The 20,943-nt window shown below is 38.9% G+C and overlaps 1 protein-coding gene across 4 annotated transcripts in view; it reads left to right on the forward strand.

Moving 5' to 3' along the window:
- kif13a (kinesin family member 13A) overlaps positions 1-20,943 on the forward strand; it is a 123,229-nt gene that overhangs the window by 20,543 nt on the left and 81,743 nt on the right. For all 4 annotated transcript variants that reach the window (XM_002932679.5, XM_004915284.4, XM_004915285.4 and 1 more), the window contains exon 3: positions 19,767-19,779. In XM_002932679.5, coding sequence (XP_002932725.3) covers positions 19,767-19,779 — 13 coding nt within the window. The remainder of the gene's footprint in view (positions 1-19,766; positions 19,780-20,943) is intronic.

The raw sequence follows: 20,943 nt of genomic DNA on the forward strand, positions 1-20,943 counted from the left end.
CTTGTGCAATTTTCTCCTAACAGGGGCACCAGCCCGGGGTACAAGGTAAGCGATTAAAGTCACTTGGGGGTGCCTAACATTTTGGCACCCCAAGTAACTTAGCCTTTCCTTGTCCTTTAAAGGTACTTGTCACCGAGTGCACACCTTGCACTTCCGTATAGTTGCACTCAGTGTGCTTAGTCCTTCCTGCCTTCTATTCTGAATTGTGTGCTGCTGCGCCTATTGACGTATGGGAACCCTGTAGCTACTGCCACATCCTTACCGGGCCGTAGCTCCAGGGTTCCCTCAATGCCCTGTGTCTATAGACCCAGGGCACTTGTGCACTTTGCACACTATCTGCACCTGAATTTGTATATTCAGATTCAAGAAAAAAATGGTATCAGTTGTAAACTGTCTTTGTGTTATTTGTTTCAGCAGCCAGTACACCACCAAATACCACCATTTTTAACTCTAGGAACTAGATAGATAGATATTTGTCTTTCATGGGAATTTGAGATCTGTGATGCTTAATGGGAACAAGATTTTTACTTTCCACCTTACATACTTTTTATTCCAGTCTAGCAAAAGCATTCTGTATGCCTGTGCTCATTCCTGCCATTAAGGAAACAATTGCTTTATACTGATAATGACAGTTTCAGATAGGCCAATGTGTTTGTTTAGGAGAAGGATCTCTATGGCAATCACAATGACATGCTTTCTGCCAGGCTAAATGAGCAAACAAACCTTGAACATTTTATGGTTTAGGCCAATAGAGAGAATTATTGCTTGTGAATACTCTGTCCTTATGTCACAGATGGAGATGGATGGTTTAAGTCAGTTTTATTTGTCTCTTAGAGATGTACCCAACTATGCAACATCTCTGCTTTTGGCTAAATGTGATTTTTTTGCATAATATAATAGAAATTAGTTTGTTTTTCTTGTTTGTTTAATTCTATTAGGATATTCTTTCGCTGCTTCTTGTTGCTAGCTACAAAGATTAATGTTGCCCCCCCCCTTGCGAGAGATTAAGTCTGAGAGCAATGCCACACAGTGCATCTTTGTTATTATTAACTTATTGTAGCTGTAGTCACAACCCACAAAACTTGCAGCCAGTCCTAGATATATTAAATTATTTGGGAAGTGCTGCATGTTGACTGTACTCAAAGACATAATTGCCCATGGATGGTGTTCCACAGTACTTCCCACTGATGTGAATGAAAAGTAAATGGTACCCTTCCCCATACCCTTCCCCATTTATGCAAAATTCAAAAAATAAAGAATTGATAAAAAAAAAGAAAAGTAAATGGTGGGCATTTTACCCCTGCAGAAGTACTTACTGGATTTGTTCACTGTATGTTATTGCTCTTAAGCATAGACATTTCTAAAACTTTACATACATTTCTGTCTTCAGATTATTTGTTCATGTTCAGATTGCATGTAGCTTTTCAATGAGAACTGGATTAAATTGACAGTTGGAGCAAGCGATTTCGGTGCTGGTCTTGTGGGGAAAATAGTACAAACATACAGAATATGTGGATTCTTGTCCTGCAGATAAATGCAACTTGAGAATCCACCCCTACACTCAAAAAAGCTTTTGGTTGTGCTTGCACCCAGAGCCATTGTGTTGTTCAGGTGCAGGCAGACAGGGGGGAATTCAATTTTTCCATGATAAGGTGGCAGTCCTGTATTAGTGCCTGCACCCGGGCCAATACAGTGGCTCAGGGTACAGACACAACCTGCTTTTTTGAGCACAGGGGCGGATCCCACACTTTGTGGCACTGGCCTAAATGGCAACTTTCACTGGTGTAAGTAGTTGTGACGAGTAATGTTTCATGTACAATAACATGTACAATAGTGTGGGAACCTGCCATCACTGTGACTGGGATCAAGCCATAGAGATTTATTTGCTGATTTATTATAGAAGCTATCAGAACGTCTTGTGCTAAAGCTTCACACAGCTACTGGTATACTAGTGTATACTTTGTAATGTCTTTATGGGTCATAGCTGCCCAAGCTAAGTAGATGTCATTGGATAATATCATGAACATGGGGTTTACCGGATACTTGGCTTATTGCATAGGAAAATGTGATCAGTATTGTTTTTATCAGTCCCATTTTAGGTTGTTCTTAGGCCTGATAAATAGAATCTCTGCCCTTGCTGTTTTTTTCCTTTCTGGAAATGAGTTGCCTCCCCACCCATCTTTGTTTTAATATTCCTAAGTTCATTGTTTCAGCTGTAATTTTTAGATGTCTTTCTTATTTCATATAAATCATGTTATATGTTTTGAGAACATGGAAAGATGGCACTTGTTTTTCCACTCAAGTCTATGCCAGGCTGTGGGGGAAAATGCAATATTTAGATTTTTCCTGCTAATGGAATGCCTGACTATCTTACCAGTATCTTTTAACTTGTCCTTGTGATGGTAACATTTTATTATTTGTTAAAGACAAACATTGTTTTACATTTGTAATAATACAATATCCTTACAAGCCTTGATGTAAGGTTGTTACGTTTTGTGCCTCTTTTTCTGTTACTTAGTTTTATTTGCAACCCCAGTGTTTTCCATCAGGCAGTTGAAAAAGATTTGCCTTTTTTTAGGGCTGTGACACACGGGAAGATTAGTCGCAGAGCAGCAAATCTCCCTTATCGCAGGCGACTAATCTCCCCAAAATGCCATCCCATGGGCTAGAATGTAAATCGCCGTGGGATGGCATACTTGGTGCCGCGATTTGCAGAAGTCGTAGAAGTTGCCTTGAGAGGAAACTTCCGCGACTTTGGCAAATAGTGGCACCGCGTATGCCATCCCACCGGTGATTTACATTCTAGGTGGTGGGATGGCATTTCGGGAAGATTAGTCATCCGCGGCAAGAGAGATTTGTCGTGCGGCGACTAATCTCCCCGTGTGTCACAGCCCTTAAAGGGAAAGACCCTAGCCAGTGTGAAACATGTGCATGTGATTTCTATTTGACTCTGTTTGACATGCAGATGTATAACATTTTTAATTGTGGGGCAACTCTTCTGACTAGGCTGCCATAGTACTAAGTTAATACACTTTGATCAAAGCCAGACCAACTAATCAAACCTTAATTCTGGAGAAACTGCAGGTTCTTGTAGCCGAGAATAGCGTTTTAACAGTCTAGTTTTTTTTTTTTTTGCTTTATGCTGCGTACATGAAAAGATCCACTAGTTTGATTTATTCACCAAAAGTGAGGCTATTGATGCATGCCTCTCCTAGGTTGGTGCAAGTAAATGATCAGATCAGCCTCAATGTAGATGTCCAAACTGAGCAAAGATCATTTTGTTTGGCAATTTAACCAAATGAGCAGATCCTTGAGGCTATGGCCAGCTTCACCCACACTCCCCCGTTTTATAAAAGTATTCTTGTGAGATGCATGAAAACAGCACATGGTTTCACATACCTTAATTTTCTTCATGTAAGGGATTTTTTTTAACTTATCTTATAGTATAAATATATCCTCTTTCATGTCCATTGTAGGTAAATGCTGTCTGAGTGTTAAACCAACTTAAAGGCTATATTGAAGCTTTCTCTTGTGCCTTAGGGCTCTGGCACACGGGGAGATTAGTCGCCCGCGACAAATCTCCCTTGTCACGGGCGAGTAATCTCCCCGAGTTGCCATGACCCGCCATCCCACCGGCGAACATGTAAGTCGCCGGCGGGATGGCACACGCGCCTGGCGCGATTTCCCGAAATCACCGAAAAAGACTCGCGGGATCACGTGTGCCATCCCGCCGGCGACTTACATGTTCGCCGGTGGGATGGCGGGTCATGACAACTCGGGGAGATTAGTCGCCTGCGAACATAGAGTTTTGTCGCGGGCGACTAATTTCCCCGTGTTGCAGAGCCCTAAATGCTACTTTCCAAAAAGCTCTTTGTTTGCCTTTGAATGCTGTATAGTTGTCTTTTTCTTGTGTTTATTTAATTCAATTGATGTAAACAATAGAAACTCAGAGTTTATAAGAATTCTAGGTCACAGGGTGAATGCAGTTCGATGAGAACATGACTAAGCAGCCCTGCCTTATAGAATCTGAAACTCTGAAGGAAGGACAATAGGAAGTCTGTATTCAAAGTTAAAAGCACATATTAACAAACCTCCCTGTTAAATGAGGTATATAGTGTACTATTGCATTGCAGACTTTTAAAAATTGTATTACATAAGCTATTTCTTTTTATAATGTAACTGGGTATTGGGTTAAGGAAGCATCAGTGGCTTATGCAATGTATAGAGCTGCTGGATATTTACAGTGATGCACTGTCCCTGTTGAGATATAAGTTCCTGGTGAGAAGCTTTCCCCCTCTGTGTAGCACAAACACGGCTTTTCACAATTAACTCAGGAACCACATTCACAAATTGCTTCAACTCTAGGGTCAGACTTGCCTACAGTGGTACCAGAGAATCTCATGGTAAGTCACGAGCCCTAGTGAGCCCCATTTTGGGAAAATTGCTATTAGATTAATTGTATGTCTTATAAAAGCTGATTTTCTAATTGGAGCAGCTTGTGTGAGGCTTATGAACTTCAAGAGAAAAAATATTACATAACCCTTCTGATTTCAGGAAAAAACAGGTGCGCAAGGTTTCTCAGTCTCTATAGGGCTCAGAGAATAGTAAAATCATGAACAATGTTGAGCTCTGGGTAAGATTCAGTATGGTCAGTGAAAGACCTTGGTTTGGTTAAACCATAAACCAGACTTTCCTTCTCCATTAAACAAGTTGACCATATTTTCTATTTTCATAGATTAGCTTCTATGTGATCCAAACAGAATATGAAAGCCATTGTGCTGAAGACTTTATAAGAGACCAATGGTCCTTCAACTCATCCAGCTTTAGTCCTACTCCCTCAGTTATCAACACTTTACGTATCACTTTGGTCAGAATCCTGTATGTCTTAGGACTCTATAGGCTGTGGCACAGTGACAACAACATTGTATTCTTCACCTTCCAACTGTGACAATTGTTTTGGCATAAACTTCAGGTTTTTCTAATGGTGCGATCAGTTGATTTAAACCTTCCATGGATCCAGTTCCTTAATGTGGAATTCCAGTGCTTTGTTTTTTACTTGGTATGCATTTGACATTGCAGTCATGCGGTGGGCCAAGTGTTTTCAGGCTCCTGCTGCCAAAGACATTTGAAATGTTTAGCAGGTTGGCACTTGGCCTTTCCCGTTTCCTTCCGTTTATGTGAATGTAGTAGAAACGAATGGTATCTGTTTGACTCCGCCATATAACAATAGAAATTATTTAAGGGATGAGATATAATGGTTGCCATATTATAGATGAGGAGATTTCCCCCTCCCATTAGTATCTAAGGGATATGATACCTACTGAATTTTCATTGCTTCTATTGAGACTAGAGTGTTGCTTTGCTATGGATTTGGCTCCTTGTCAGTACATCTCCTTTGGGTTTATGCAAAGTTGTCTCTTCAAAGAAAAACTCCAGAAATTCTGTTTTGCAGGAAGGCAATGATGACAATGTGATTGCAAAGAACCTTTGTTAGACATGACCTATTGTTTGTAAGGAATGTTCGCTTTCCTTCTGGATATTTACAGAATGAATGGCATTACTTTTTATGGATTTTTCTATGTTTGAAATTCATGTTTGCTGATCTGCTACTTGCAACTCATTTATGTTGCCATAGTATAACTCCAGATAACAAGATGATTATTAGAAAAGGTGAACTTTTATACATGAGGAAACTACCCCGTCATTTGCTGCTGAGCACTAATCTGCTGCTGCTTTATACATAAAACAAGACCATTGTCCCTAGCTAGCCCTGCAGTTAGTTTAAGGATGTGCCAGGGTGGAGAATTTTTAAGCCGTAAATAATAGCAACTTGTATTATTTCTTTGATATATGTGCTGGGCTGCTTCTACTTTGTTATAATACCGTCTGTGTTGGTTTTCTCCAGGATCTCTGGTTTTCTCCCATACTCCAAATATACAGGCAGGTTTAAGGGAAATTCTGGCTTCCAAACCAAAATTTTTTTAAAGAGCCCCACAGAACACAGAATCCCTTAATATAATGTATACTAATATCACTGTTACCTTTTCCTTGAAAAAGTATGAATACCGTATATACTCGAGTATAAGCCGATCCGAATATAAGCCGAGGTACCTAATTTTACCTAAGAAAACTGGAAAAACCCGAGTATAAGCCTAGGGTGGGAAATGTAGCTGCTACTGCTAAGTTTCAATAATCAAATTATTTAATAAAAGGACATTCACAAGTGCTTACATGACTACCATATTAATAAACACAAGGTATGGGCTGGAAAATGAGGCGCATCCAACATAAGATAACCACATGCAAGGCTGTACAGGTTAATATCTCATATAATTTTTGTAGTGACCTAGGTAATGATAGTCCTACACAGTTTTGCCCTGTTAGGATATGTTGCCGTAACTGTATGTTATGCCATACCCGCTGGATTAATAATGCTGCAGAATGCATAACAGCACATGACCAATGTTTTGGTCTCCACTGCAATATTTTGCAGGATAAGTCTGCACTACGTTTCTTTGTACAAAATGGGAAAGAAACATATTGAAAGAAAAACATAGGTTGTTTGCCACCCATGCAAATGATTGGCCCCTTATAATATACCATATTAAATATTACCAGGGATTTTAGTCTGCATGAATACATTTAAATAATAATATGGGATTAATATTAATGGACATCATTCTGCATTCATTTTCACATGTATTTTCTATATGAAGCATTATGATGCTTTTTAAAATGTCTGAATGTGTTTGTTTACCCAAGGTGCCCAGTGATGTGTGTCTAAAGTTAGGCTTCTGTTGTTGCAGTTGTCCCAGCTGCATGAAACATTTGCAATTCCCAGTGCTTCCAGTCAAAATACTTTAATTGATATATTAATGCAGTTCAAGGACAGAGAAAAGCCTAGAAAAAGAAAGCACATAATTTCCATATGAGTCAGCCAAACTCGAGTGCAAACTAACTGCCTTACATCGCACCCCCTACCTGCACCTCCGTCGGCCCTAGGATGAACCATCCATGGTTGCGCGTTGCCCGCCCCCCTTCCGTGTGTGTGCAACAGTTTACTTGTCCTACCTGCACCGTATCCATACACATTTGCCTGAGCTAAGGTCGCGCTGAGCCTAGCAAACTGCAGATCCATACGAGGAATCCTCGTCCCCCGTGCTGTGCCCGGGCGCGGTACTTGTCCTACCTGCACCGTATCCATACACATTCGCATAAGCGAAGGTCACGCTGCGCGCATGGGGAGGGGCTTATGCGAATGTGTATGGATACGGTGCAGGTAGGACAAGTACCGCGCCCGGGCACAGCACGGGGGACGAGGATTCCTCGTATGGATCTGCAGTTTGCTAGGCTCAGCGCGACCTTAGCTCAGGCAAATGTGTATGGATACGGTGCAGGTAGGACAAGTAAACTGTTGCACACACACGGAAGGGGGGCGGGCAACGCGCAACCATGGATGGTTCATCCTAGGGCCGACGGAGGTGCAGGTAGGGGGTGCGATGTAAGGCAGTTAGTTTGCACTCGAGTATAAGCCGAGGATTCCTTTTTTAGCACATTTTGAGTGCTGGAAAACTCGGCTTATACTCGAGTATATACGGTAAATACAATTTTTAATCCATGGCAAAACAGTTCTTTTCTTTCTGCATCATTTGAAATCCTGGCAGGAGAGGAGGGACAAAGACACTGATTTTACAAATTGTAACAACTTCTTTACAATTTACAGACAGCATGCAGAAACTACATAACCCACAATGCATTGCATTTTCCTTATTGACATCACATGTGCAGGGAATTGTGGGATTTGCAGGATGCAGGCTGAGGACAGTCGATTACTGTTACATTTTTGTTGAGTCTCAAAGTAGTCAGCCAGCTCAGCAAGAGAACCGGGAGCTGGGCTTAGGCAACTGTTCCAAACCATATTATTACATTAAAAATCATGAAAAGGCTGCATATTTTTAATTGATGTATAATGCAAAGTTGCTTGAGATTATGTTTAGGTTTCAAAAAGTTGTGTTTGGGTGGCATTCCCCTTTAAAAATTAGAGCTATTTTCTTTAAATTGGCCTCTTTGGGAGATGGCCTTGGACTGAAGATTTTGTTATCTGGTTCTATCAAATTGAAATCGACTTGGAAAATATGGTATATCTTTGTAAATCTGCTTTTTCTTCTCCTACCAGGGAGCTTGAGTGGAGCGGGAATTTACATGTAAAATGGAGGAAATAGGCCCTGCGGTCCAGGCCTCCCCGCGACCTTGGGGTCTGCTTCCTCTATTGTTATGCCACTGCAGGGCAATATTATTTGCCAGCTCAAGTTAGCAGCAAATCAGCAACTTGTTTGCCTTTGTATGGGGCCCAATACAATAGCCTCCCTGGCCAATATCTGGTCAGAGGTCAATTCTGTTGGTACAAAAATTTCCATTGGTCCATGGATGTGTTTCACTCCAGATGGGTCATCACAGGTCCCTAATGTGAACCTATCATCTGCTTTTGTGGTCAGATGATTGAATTAGCCTGATTAGATCTGATTATTATTATTATTTGTCATTAATTGTTGCTTTAGGCAAAGATCTGTTTCTGTTGCAACCTTGATGAAGCTTGATGTATGACCAGCATTAACTGAAGGGTCTGTAGAAGTTGCAGAATACTACAGATTTTGCCCAAGTGCAGTATCTGTAGGCCTTAGTTGTTGTATATCTAATTAGAATCAGAAAGTTCCCTTGGTTTGGTAGTTCTCAGTTGGATCTAATAACAACAACGTCTGTAGTATGCGATATGACACATCTCTAACTACTGCCCAATATACTAATGACTAATACACAATCAGTAGTACCCATGAGTCATTTCCACTCACTTTCTCTTTTTAAATGCTTGCTTAATAAACCACAAATGGGGATTCTTTAGAAGTAGCCCCATGTGCCATTACCTTTAGAAGTAAACATTTAAAAAATGACAGAAATAATGTATACTTGTATAAGGTTCACACCTTATTTAAAGTTAGTTCTAAGGCAAACTTCGCCCTCTTTACCCTCACCCTTACTGTGCAGCAGTTTGCAATTTAATTTTTTCGAATATATGTGGCAGCAGGATACATGGTGTTAAGTTCAGTATACGCACACCTTGCCGTGTTACATGGCCTGCCCATCAGATAAGGCTAGTGTGTTATCTGTGTGTTTGCTGCAGATCTGAACTGCTCTAGCGCATGATAACGTTTTTTTTTTCTTTTTAGATTGATTCCTTCTTTAGTATTTGTTTCGCTTGAGTTTGATAGTGACAGGTGCCATGTAGTCATAAAGGGGTTATCGTTAATCAGAGTTCAGCAAAGGCATGTGCATGATATTGAATCTCATAAATGAGAAATGTGGGGCAAAGTAGTCTTTATCAAACTGTGAAATAGTAAACACAAATGTGTTTTTTCCCTCGTACTTGGTCTAAAGGTGGCGATAAACGGGCAAGCTGACGTTTCGAGTCCTTCAGATCAATTTGGCAGCTTATCTGCCCATGTAAGGGCACCCCCAATGTGCCTACCCGACCAATATCTGGCCTAAAATCATACTTGCCATTTTAATTTAATACTTTGGCCCTAGATAGCCCTTGGGGCTGAGTGGGGATTACGGGAGAAGATCTGCTCCTTTGGCAACCTTGGCAAATGAACAGATTTTAATGTGCATGGCCACCTTTAGGCTAATGCTCCACAAAACCTCTCTGAAATTCCTTTCTACCAGAAAACGAAGTAACGTATGCCTTTACACTAGCAATTCACTTTGTTGCCGGTGGAAAGTCATTTTATAGAGGTTAGTTGCCTGTGATAGCGGATATTTATTTTGGGCAACTAATCTCTTTGTGGGGCATTAGCCTAAGGCTTGAGCCGCATGGATAAAAGCAGGGTGAGAATCAGCCCCACCTTCCCATCAGCTTTCAGATGTACCTGCACCAGGCTGCACAGTGTCTCTGCAGGTGTATGTGGTTGTAGCCTAATGCACCTGGGATATTCCTAAGGCTAATGTCCGACCAGGCGTATGCTGTATATTTTCAGCAAGCTGAAAAATGCTTGCTGAAAATACCACCATATGCATCCTACCTGTGCCTGTACCCGAACTAATTGAATACACTCGGGTGCAGGCACCTGTAGCTGATATCTGTATAAAAACGCGAGAGAATGCAAAGTGTCACCTTTTTATGCGCATTTCGGCTACATGTGCCTGCACCCGAGTGTATTTCATTCATTTGGATGTAGGCACAGGTAGGAGCCGTATGGCGGTAAAAACGATTGCTGAAAATATACGCCATACGCCTGGTCTGACATTAGCCTAAACCATTGCTTGATAATAGGTATACATAAGCACTGTACCATATGTTATTGCTTACCAAAACTTGTTACTATAATTGTTCACTGCATAGGTAAAGGTGCATTAAAGATACCTGTAATAGCATGCCCATTAAGCAATGAATCTAATATCCTTTCTAGACCGTAATGAATTGTATAATTAACCTATGCTCAGGGACAGAGAAGTGTATGCATGATGCATGCTGCTGTCCTTTCCCTATGGGTATACACTGGGGGGGGGTGAATTTTGGTTTTAAGTTGTAATTACATGTCAGTCTGAGTAATGTTAATTCTTTCTTGTGAAGTTTTGAATGAAAACACATAAAAACCCTATGGGTATGCATATGCTCTCATTTAACTCTGATCATTGGTGAAATGACCCGATGGGAAGTTTTTCACAATGGGTGTTTTGGGAAGCTCCAATGAAGGCATTTTAAACATTTTTAACAGCCTATAAAGCAAAACCATTCCAGGTCTACTAAATTTGTGAACCATACTGTAGTGTAGTTAGTCGCAGAAACATATATACAGTGTATGCCATGTTCATTTAACCTTCTTCTTTTTTTTTTTAATTGAACGTGTCTCTATTTCCAATAGCAACCTACAATCATGATGATAGCACATGTATTGCCATTTATCCTAACTTTTCAAAATTCGCAGGTCAGGGTACAATGCTGAAATGATGGACCTATGGTCTATGGTGTTTGTTGATAAATCTGCTCTACCGCGGGCAACTAATCTCCTGCAACTGCTTTTCCATCCGCAGTGTTGTTTATCGCTTGTGGGAAAACATACACATTGCTTTATTTTTCCGCAGTTTTCTCACAAGGCAGGAAGAAAGTATTTGAAGGAGATTAGCTGCCAGTGGTAGAACACATTTATCATGGGTGACTAATTTCAATATGTGCCATCACCCCTAACAGGCCATATATATCGTTTAAGGAAATTTGCTACTGTCCCTCATTTAGTTTTGATTAGATGGTCCACAATTTAATGTATAGTTTGAATATATCTTCTATGCATATTGCCATTTATACTTATGTATTAGGCCTGCCATAGTGCTTATATCTGCTGCAATCTTTTCCACAAGCACAATCCCTAGTTCCTATTATCATTTAAAAGTAGTTTTGCTCTTGTTTACGGGAAATATTCCCATAAATATACACTTCACCCAAACCAAGCTACCGATTCAATTAATACCTGCAGGGCATGTGCCACATACGTAGTTATTGCCTTCATACTTAACTGGGTTACAGTAAATAAATGCAAAAGAGCCTTTTCTATTAAAGAGTATCTTATTTCCCTTTTAATATGCCAGCTGCGCGGTGCCTTCCCCACGGTTTGTTAATGCAGATTGAAGCTAGTGATTAGGCGGCTGTCCGAGTGCTATACTATCCCTCTGTAATCCTGCATTAAACAAATGCTTTAGCAGCGTGAAAGTAAAGCATGTGAAAATATGTTGTGAAGGCATGCAGGTCCCACACAGAGGTCATGCACATATGCTGTTTATTTCCAAGATTCTACCGCCATTAGTATTTTAAGGAATATATTTTTAACTTCTATTGTGCTTCCTTCCTTGTACAAAACAGGGTAGGTCATGGAGATAAAATAAACTCAGCATGCTTGCTGTGATTAACTTTTCATAAAAGATGAACTTTACATTGTTACTAGCTGTAATCTGAAGCTGCTGTTTTATGTGAAAAGATGTCACGCCATATTCAATTAACATCTTGGGCAGAATCTCGTTAGGGACATGAATTGGATGCTTTGAATGGTGGGTTTTCACCTTTTTTGAGTTGACCGTGACATGCCAAGTGTAGTGCATTCTAGCAGAAACGCCTTACTGGGGGCAGGTCAAATCAGTTTAAGATGGAGCCATGGAATGACCGTTGAGTGAAACACACTTTGTGTAGATTACTGTGTTCTGTGACCCAGTAGAACCATATCGGTTGCAGCTGTACCCAGGAATTGTAGCTTCTACATGACTTTTATAGTTTCATTTTATCCTACTTGTACTATATGTATTTGTCATATGGTTTGTAACATGCTACGGCGTACCTTGGGACTTTTGTAAATACTTGGTAATTATAATACCATTGACAATTGGTAAAAGCTTTTAAGCTGCCTGTGTACCACTAATGTAATGAAATGCAATAGCTGCTTAAAATAAACTACTTCTCTTAATTATACATAAAGAAATGTAAATCAGATCAGTGCTGCCAGATGTATTTTGCCAATATGTGATGGTGAAAGATCTGGAACACAACCCCACTAGCTGTAATCATGTTGCCTGTTTTAGAAAGAGCTCAATCACAGTCTGTGTGGTTCTTTGTTCTGCTGCCCTGGGAATGGTTGGATTCTTGCTACAATTCATCATGTCTTGCCCAATTGAGATTCCAAATGGTTTTAAAGGACATTAAAAGGACACTTTCATTTGGACCTTCGCTCACTTTGTTTTGTTGTTGTAAATAGGCTTTTACTCATTTGAGGCAGTGTCTACATGATCCCAATATTTCCATTGTTTTTATAATTGGACATTTGTAAGGACACTTCCATTGGGACGCTTGTTCACTATGCTACTTCACTTCATAAGAGTTTTCCGGGACCCTCCATGGCAACCATTAAGCTGCCTAGAGGGTGGGGATTATGTTAAATCACTTACTGTGTCCTAATATTATCATATTAATATTATCATATTATTAAACAGTTTTTGTTACACTTTGCAAAGAGGAGTTATCTTTAAACATGTTGTGGCAATTAAGACACTATCAGTTAGTTTTTGATTTATTCTTGTCTTCTTTTTGAACCCTTTTTCATGATTTGCCAATATGTGATGGCGATAGATCTGGAACATAGGTCCTATAGTTGTAATTGTGTGTCCTGCTTTACACAGAGCTCAATCATAGTCTGTGTGACTCTTTGTTCTGCTGCCCTGGGAATGGTCAGATACTTGCTGCAATTTATCATATGTCTTGCCCAGTTAGACAGCTAATACATCTCTGTGGTGTTGGCCAGCAACAAAATTTTATCATGCGACTCAACACGGCCCAAACTGCATTATGGACTTTGTCAGCACAAAAATACATTTTGTAATACTGACTGAAAACGAAGTCATGTTTGCAAAGTAGAGTAGTATTTGGGAAAAAAGCATTTATATGAGTTAAAAAGGTAGTTGAGTGTTAAATAAATGGATTTATATCATTTTATTTTTCCAAGCCGAGTGCTGTAATTTTTCCGTTAACGTTTTCTAAATTACTAATGATTGCTTTAATACTTGTTATTCCAAGAAAGGGAGACTTCAGGAGCAGAGGAACTTTACGAAATACGTGTATTTTGGAGCTTTTTTACAAAAAAATACATTAGGATTAAAATATGTGAGTGGCCACAAATTGGGCATGGCACCTAAAATATTTTATGCTGCATGCGCCACAGCCCCTTCCCCAGATTTCACTGTGGAAATCTGCTAACCTTACATTACAGGCATTTGCAAATACAATAATTTTGAAAAAAAGACATGGTTTCTGCTATATTTTAAACTGAAGTTTGTGCTACCTGTTCTCAAGGTAGTACATATATGTAGAAATTGGCAGCGGGGAAGAACAGTGTGATTTGATATGCTAGTGAGCTTGCCACACACTTATTCCCTTGCATAACGTTGATCCAGTTGGCTGCCAATAGTATTAATGTATGGTATGTATGTATTGATGTATGTGATTAAATGATGTACCAACCTAGAATCCATAGCCCTCAAGCCACACTGTCCTTGCTGAAACTCTCTACCCACTGTAGATCTCTGTTAACGGTAAAGGAGAAAACTAAAGGGGTTGTGGCACATGGATTTGTTACCTGCAATAAATCTGTGCTACTGTGGGCAATTTATGGGTGAATGTAAAAAAAAGTTGTAAACAGAAAAAAAAGTGCACAAATGATAAAAATTTGCATTTTGCAAGTAATATTGTTCATTAGCCTGTTATTGCTTTGCAAATTTTAATGGTGCATTGTTATTGCTTTGCAAATTTTAATGGTGCATTGCAGACTTTTATGAATAAAGCTGTTCACCTCTGCCCTGGTGTCTGATTGAGTGCGTGCCACATGGTGCTTTGATTTGCTAACTTTTAAGGCATGCTTGAAGGTGGTGTAAGCTTTTGGGGCAAATTTAACAACTTTTTTTTTCACAAACTTACTTCCACTGTTGGAAGTGGTCACCAAACAGTTTCTTCGTTCACAAATCCCATATAAAATTTGTGCAAAGACAAATTTGTTCACACAGAGGCAGAAATTTTTGCATTGCAAATAACGTTACGTTTTTCTGTTTTATTACACCCCCATCCCTTATTCAGTGGCCATGGCACCTTCAGCATTTTGATCATCCCTGTTCATATGAATGAGAATAGGCATGGGCTACACAGTTATGCTGAATATTTCACAGATCAAAACAACCAGTGGAATTGTAATACAATATAAGTCATACGTTCTTACTGCTCAGCTTGAAAAGGGGGGATACATTCCATTATATAGTTCATGGTTGGGCACTGACAGTTGTCAAGCTTTAAGCTGGGTTTATGTTGAAAAGTATGTGTTTTTAACAGTTTTCCAACTCACTGGGCAGAAGAGAATCTCAAAAGGTGAGTGGAACAAATGAATTGCTGATTCCTTCCAAAAAGGATTTAACAAAGGACAAGAGAGCGATGTTAATATATAAACAGTTCATTTAACAACGTATAGGTGGAACTGTAACCGCCTGTTTATATCTCTCTCTTCACTTCTGAGTTGACATTTAAATATCATAAAGGAGCCATTTGAGTCAGAGCAAGGCATTAGGCAGAGTTCAGGGAATCTCCCAGCTTGACAATGCTCATAATGAAGCATATTTTGGATCAGTCCCAGATACTTGGGTGGGGAAGATTCCTCTAATCGTGTTGAAGCTGTATTTGCAAAATAAAGGCTTGCTCTTAAAGCAACACTAACACTGAAATACTCACTTAGTAATATTGCACAATAAAGTGTTTTAAAATCAAGAAAGTTTTCATTAACCAAAAAATACAGATTTTCTGTTGTTGGGTCACCACTATCCCTTACAAAAAAGTTGCAGCAGCTCCTCTCTGCCTTGTGGGTGGGTGGGTTATCACATTGCCATGTAGGTGATCACTGATTCAGGTTTAGTAGTGGGTCAGGCCCCTAAAATACATTTACATAGTTTGTCTTTAGTTGATGTCACCTGTCTTGTTTTTTCCTAAGTTTTTTTTGTCCCATCTCCTATTTATACTGGAGACAACAGAAGCATTGTACTGCAATATGAGTAACCATATTATAATATGTAATGCATTGTTTCTTCGGGAAATATTTTCATTAATTTTTACATGAAATCTTGCACTTTTTGACATTTTTTTTTATGCAACCAAAAGTGTTTTTGGGATGCAGCAACATACATTGTTACTGCTTCAGTTTTAGAGTTTGATCAGTCAGACTGCTCATACCTAGGCCCATTTCATGTGTCTATATAATATTCCATCGGAAGTGTTTAAATTGTATGTTTACATTAAATTTGTGTAGCTTTTTTCTCTGGAGCATTGTTATATACAATGCTCCAATTGTATTTTACTACTTTGTACAACAGAAGAAGGACATATAGAAAGATACAAATTAACAAGTTTGTAATTTGTACTAAGCCTTTGCATATTCCAATATTCTTATTTCCTCCCATAATCCACATGGCGCAACGTCCATTTACTTTTTAGTCAGAGCTGAGGTTTATTGTAAAAAAAAAAAAAAAAAAAGTTGAAAATTGGTTCTTCAATCTTTATTCAGCTTTCTTACCCGTTACATCACACTCTCACTGTGCTTAGTCTCTCTGTATGACCTTTACTGAAGAAAATGATTCTGGGCACCACATCAGGAAACTATTTCCATATGTTAGTACATACACCATCTCCTCCCATGCGCTTGCATTTTTAGGCACAGAAGTCTCATATTTCCCTTTGCACCTGCTTGGCTATTCCACCTTACAGCAAAGCCCTTGCCTGTGACATATAAACAGAAAAATGACCATCAGGAAAGGAATAGGTTATTTGAAAGGCAAAGCAGAAGCATTTCATTAGCATCTCTCCCTATATGTTATTTCTCTACTATCACTGCCTGCATGTTAACTTTATTTTACACAGTCGATGTGGTTAAGAAAATGCAGATGAAATTATTCCGCATCCAAAGCTTACCAGTAACAAACATATATTGTTGGGTACTTGGCAGCTTTTCTTAAAATGACCATTAGATTTAAACTAAGCATGGGCATCAAACTATCTTGAGGACTGCCTACTTCCCATCATTAGTTGCACAGTACTTTTCCATTACAGCAAGCGGGACTTTTTATTAATTATCTGACATTTTCCATATTGAAGCTGTACCATATTACTTTCCATCTATCTCCATTTGCAGTTTATTAGCTTTTGGAGGAATGAGATGTTCTGGATATAAGTGTTTGAGTTACTTAAAGATTCAAAACCCTCAGAAATATCCTATTTACACCACCCATATGGTTGGCAAGGGATGTTTAAAGCTGCATTAGGGTGGGAAGGATTCTATGTAGATTTAGCTTTTCTGAGCATTAGGTCTGGTCTGGGGCATTGGGAATTACTTTGCTGGATCTAGGATGAGATTTTCCCTTTTAATATATAGGAAGAATCACTTGTCACTGTGATAAACTGAAAACATAGACCTACAGCCAGAAAAGGCAAGATCATTTAAAAAAAAAAAAAAAAAACAGGCTCATTGCTGAACTGCCAGAGCAGGAGGATCTTTACTTTACTGGCTCAGCCAGGTGGCAGTGGCCCAAAGTCAGTTAAAATGTTAATTTTGCCTTTAGGCCTATATATTTGTAGAATATATTGGTTTATAATATACTGATTTGGGCAACAGTTGCAACTGGAAACTTTTGTTACTCTCAGCACCACAATTAGGGAAAATAAATAATCTCCATTATGCAGCACAAATGCTTTTCTTTGTTCTGGCAGTGCCTGAGTTAGTATAGTGGGTATAAACTCTGACCAAACTGTGCCTTCAAGCTATTGTGAAACCGTTGTTTCCCATTATTTCTGATTCAGAAATGTGGGAGCTGCAGACTGGATAGATCTGCTTGATTTCATTGGGTCACATCACTATGGTCTGTTCTGCAGTAATAGGAAACTTCTTTTCATGGAAAGCATGGAGTGTAGGGTTAACTTAGGCAATGTCAACCTGCAGCCCAGATGTAACAGCTTCCCCAGAAACCTACTAACATTTAAAGGCTTTCAGGCTTTTTTGAGAGGTGTAGTTTAAAAAAAACATATGTTGGAATTTGTAGTTCGACAACATGCTGCCAACTGCGAATGAAGACACATTTATTTCCAGACATTGATCTAAAAGGCATTTTACAGTGATACCCTACATGTTACCTTAGATTTCATCAATCCATATTCTTTACAAAGAAATATTGGAATAATGAGAAAAAACTCCATAATTTGACTCTAGGCATGAAGTTGAAGGAATAGTTTATATTGTGAATTGCCGGATTTAGAAGTTTGCACCTTTGATCTGGTAAATGTGTTCAGCTTGCCATGAAGTGCTAAGCAGAGTCAGATGTGCCTTGGCTGAACATTGGAAAGTAAAGAAGAAACTAGGCTTGGGAATCTAAGTCTCTGGGGAGGGGGAAATGTAGTACACAGCATTACTGCAAAATGAGAATCCAACCATTTCCTAATGTTTTGTCTCTCTATTTGCTTCTTATATGTTGCCCATATATAGTAAAACATTTACAAAAAATAAAAAATATGCATTCCATACCAATTTTATTTCTACCAATGTTTATTACATTCCTTATTAGAGCTCTTTATTTCTATTTCTTATATATATATATATATATATATATATATATATATATATATATATATATATATATATATATATATATATAAGCATTATTGCCCACTTTGTTTTAGATGCAAATGCTATAAAATCCATGAGGCCCAGTAGTCAAATATGCAATAATTTTATGAAGGATTATGCTAGATCCAATGATTATGGATTTAGTGCATCTTTACTAGTCATTGGGGGATAGTGTCAAACGTGGAAAATCACCCCTTTAAACCAGGTTTATCAGTGAGATAATTGTGGGTGCAACTTCCCAGCAAATCTTGCCATTTTCTATAAATGCAAGACAGCCAAATTATCTTTGTGGGCTGTAGGCTTTCAGGCAAATTAGACTGGCAAGCAGTGAGTACCTTCAGCATACAAGTTAAACAGCTTATCAGTTTGAGTCAGCCCAGGACAACTATGGGTTGTCCTCTTTCCTTCTGACCCCTCTAGCCTTGGTGACAAGCGCAATGGCTTGGGTCACAAAAAAACTGTTGCAATGGGGAACTGCAGTTACAAGTGTGCTTTTATTTTCTATTGTTGCCTTTAATTGTAATCTGTTTATTGATTAGAGTGGCAATAGGAAGAGTAGAATGATTGGGAAAAAGCAGCCATGGGGTAATAAAATAGATATATACAAAAAAGTAAATTTTTAGTAAAAGGGTAATGATTATGATGAAAATACATTGTGTGATGCTTGGGGGATTTGTGTCAGGTGAAAAGGATTGAGAGGGAGAAAGGCATTTTTGGAATGGGATAATACACAACTCATGGGAATTGTGAGAATTGTGGCCATAAAACTTGCTTTTGCAAATAGCACCCCACAGTGTAAGCTCACTAACGAACTCATAGACCTGTGCTGTAAATAGCTTTGCCCCATGCACTGGCCACCTGGGCTTCCTCATGAGTCAAGGTCTAGGGTTGGAGGGTGCATATTTGGTGTGTGGGGGGGGTGTTTACTGGAGGAATGGACTGGTTGAGAACAAATTCTAATGTTTTTTTTATTATTTGATTGTCAAAGTATTGCACAACTCTGTATCAAAAGGTGGTTTATTAAAAAAACACACAATTTGTGTATGTTTAGAAACACATGCATGCTATGCTGATTGCCATTTACAGGTATTTACATTTGGGATTAGATATTTACTTGAGGATTTCTCTGTCTGTGTAATACATTATTTCCCAATCACTGCTTTCAATAGACACTTTGGAATTGCCAGTTCTCATTATTATTATCATTTGAATAGTGCTGCCATATTCTGTAGTGCTTACAATGGAGCTTACCCACTAAGCATACCCACTATGGTCCGTTTTATTAGGAGCCAGTTAACCCTGAGTATGTTACACCAAATAAGTGCCTGCAGATATTTAATTGTATCTGTAAATGCAATGTTTAAAAATGTAATAAAATACCTTTTATAAGAAAGCTTGTGTTTTTACCTTGACTGAAAACCAGCAATTCACGGTTGCTTTATTTTTCTTTCTCCTCCTCTGTTACCTACCTAATGGAACCTGGTGGTCATTCTATATCTTCTATCAATTGGTATCATATATCAACAGAAAACCACCAAAGGTAAGTTTTTGTTTGTTTTTTTAAACTAAGGATCACAAAGCTGCCGTAGGCATGTGCATTTAATACTAAGAGAACACTGAACTTGCTTTTCTGATCCTTTTCCCACATATGTGTAAGAAGGCTGAACCATGGAGTTCCAGGAGGACATGTAAACAGTTGAGGTTTGGGAAATGATTAATAACAGTGAAGGTCTTTACCTGTGCAATACCACAGTAAACTGGTTAAAGGGTAGCAAAACATAGACTAAACAGTGAATATTTTCAATCTGAGCACTCTCCCCACAGCTGTGTAACTCTCTGGAAGTGAGCAATCTGTTGTCTAACAAAGAGGTCTTGCTTTCTGCTTTGCACTGCACCTGTCATCTCCGTTCAGTTACTAAGGAAATATCACATTTGCAAGCCAAATGCATATTTCAGTGAAAGTAGAGGTCTAGGTTATAAGGCAGGCAGTGGCCGTCAGTGGGGTATTAGGAAAGCAGCTCAGTCACTTGCATTGGCAGGGCCCTAATGGCAGCTACAGGTATGGGACCCGTTATCCAGAATGTTCGGGACTTAGGGTATTCCAGATAAGGGAACTTTCCATAATTTGGATCTCCATAATTTAAGTCTGCTAAAAAATCAACAAAACATTAATTAACCCCAATAGGCTACAACCATAACTGCTTCTCCAGTGACAATAACTTGAAAATTGTTTAGTACATGACACGTGAATATAACTAAGTTACTTAAATCAGCACCCACTCACATATTACTGAAAGTAGAGGAAATGTTTTTCACATATTCATACAAAGATGTGAGTCTACAGCTATATAACTAAGCAAAGAATTGTGTGTTGTTTACCTCCCTAAGGCAGTGAAAAGCTTAAGTATGTTACGTTTTTGTAAACAGAATGACTAAAGCGATGAGAATTTTGGGATCAGATCCATTGGCTCTATGTAATAATAAATTACTTTTTGCTTGGTTGCATTCATAAACAGCTTCCTGTGGTGCTCTTCCTTCCACTCTTACAAAGAAAGAATTCTGACAGCCAAACTGGGTCTTTGTGACTCCATAATTATAATAGCAGACGGCAGTAGTGCGCAAGGCATAGACACAGCAGCTGTTAGAGCTTTTTGCTGGAAACTGTATTTAATATAGAGTAAATATCCTTGTTTTAAATGTAGGA

The sequence above is a fragment of the Xenopus tropicalis genome, chromosome 6, assembly GCF_000004195.4.
Source record: "Xenopus tropicalis strain Nigerian chromosome 6, UCB_Xtro_10.0, whole genome shotgun sequence".
NCBI classification, from domain to species: Eukaryota; Metazoa; Chordata; class Amphibia; order Anura; family Pipidae; genus Xenopus; species Xenopus tropicalis.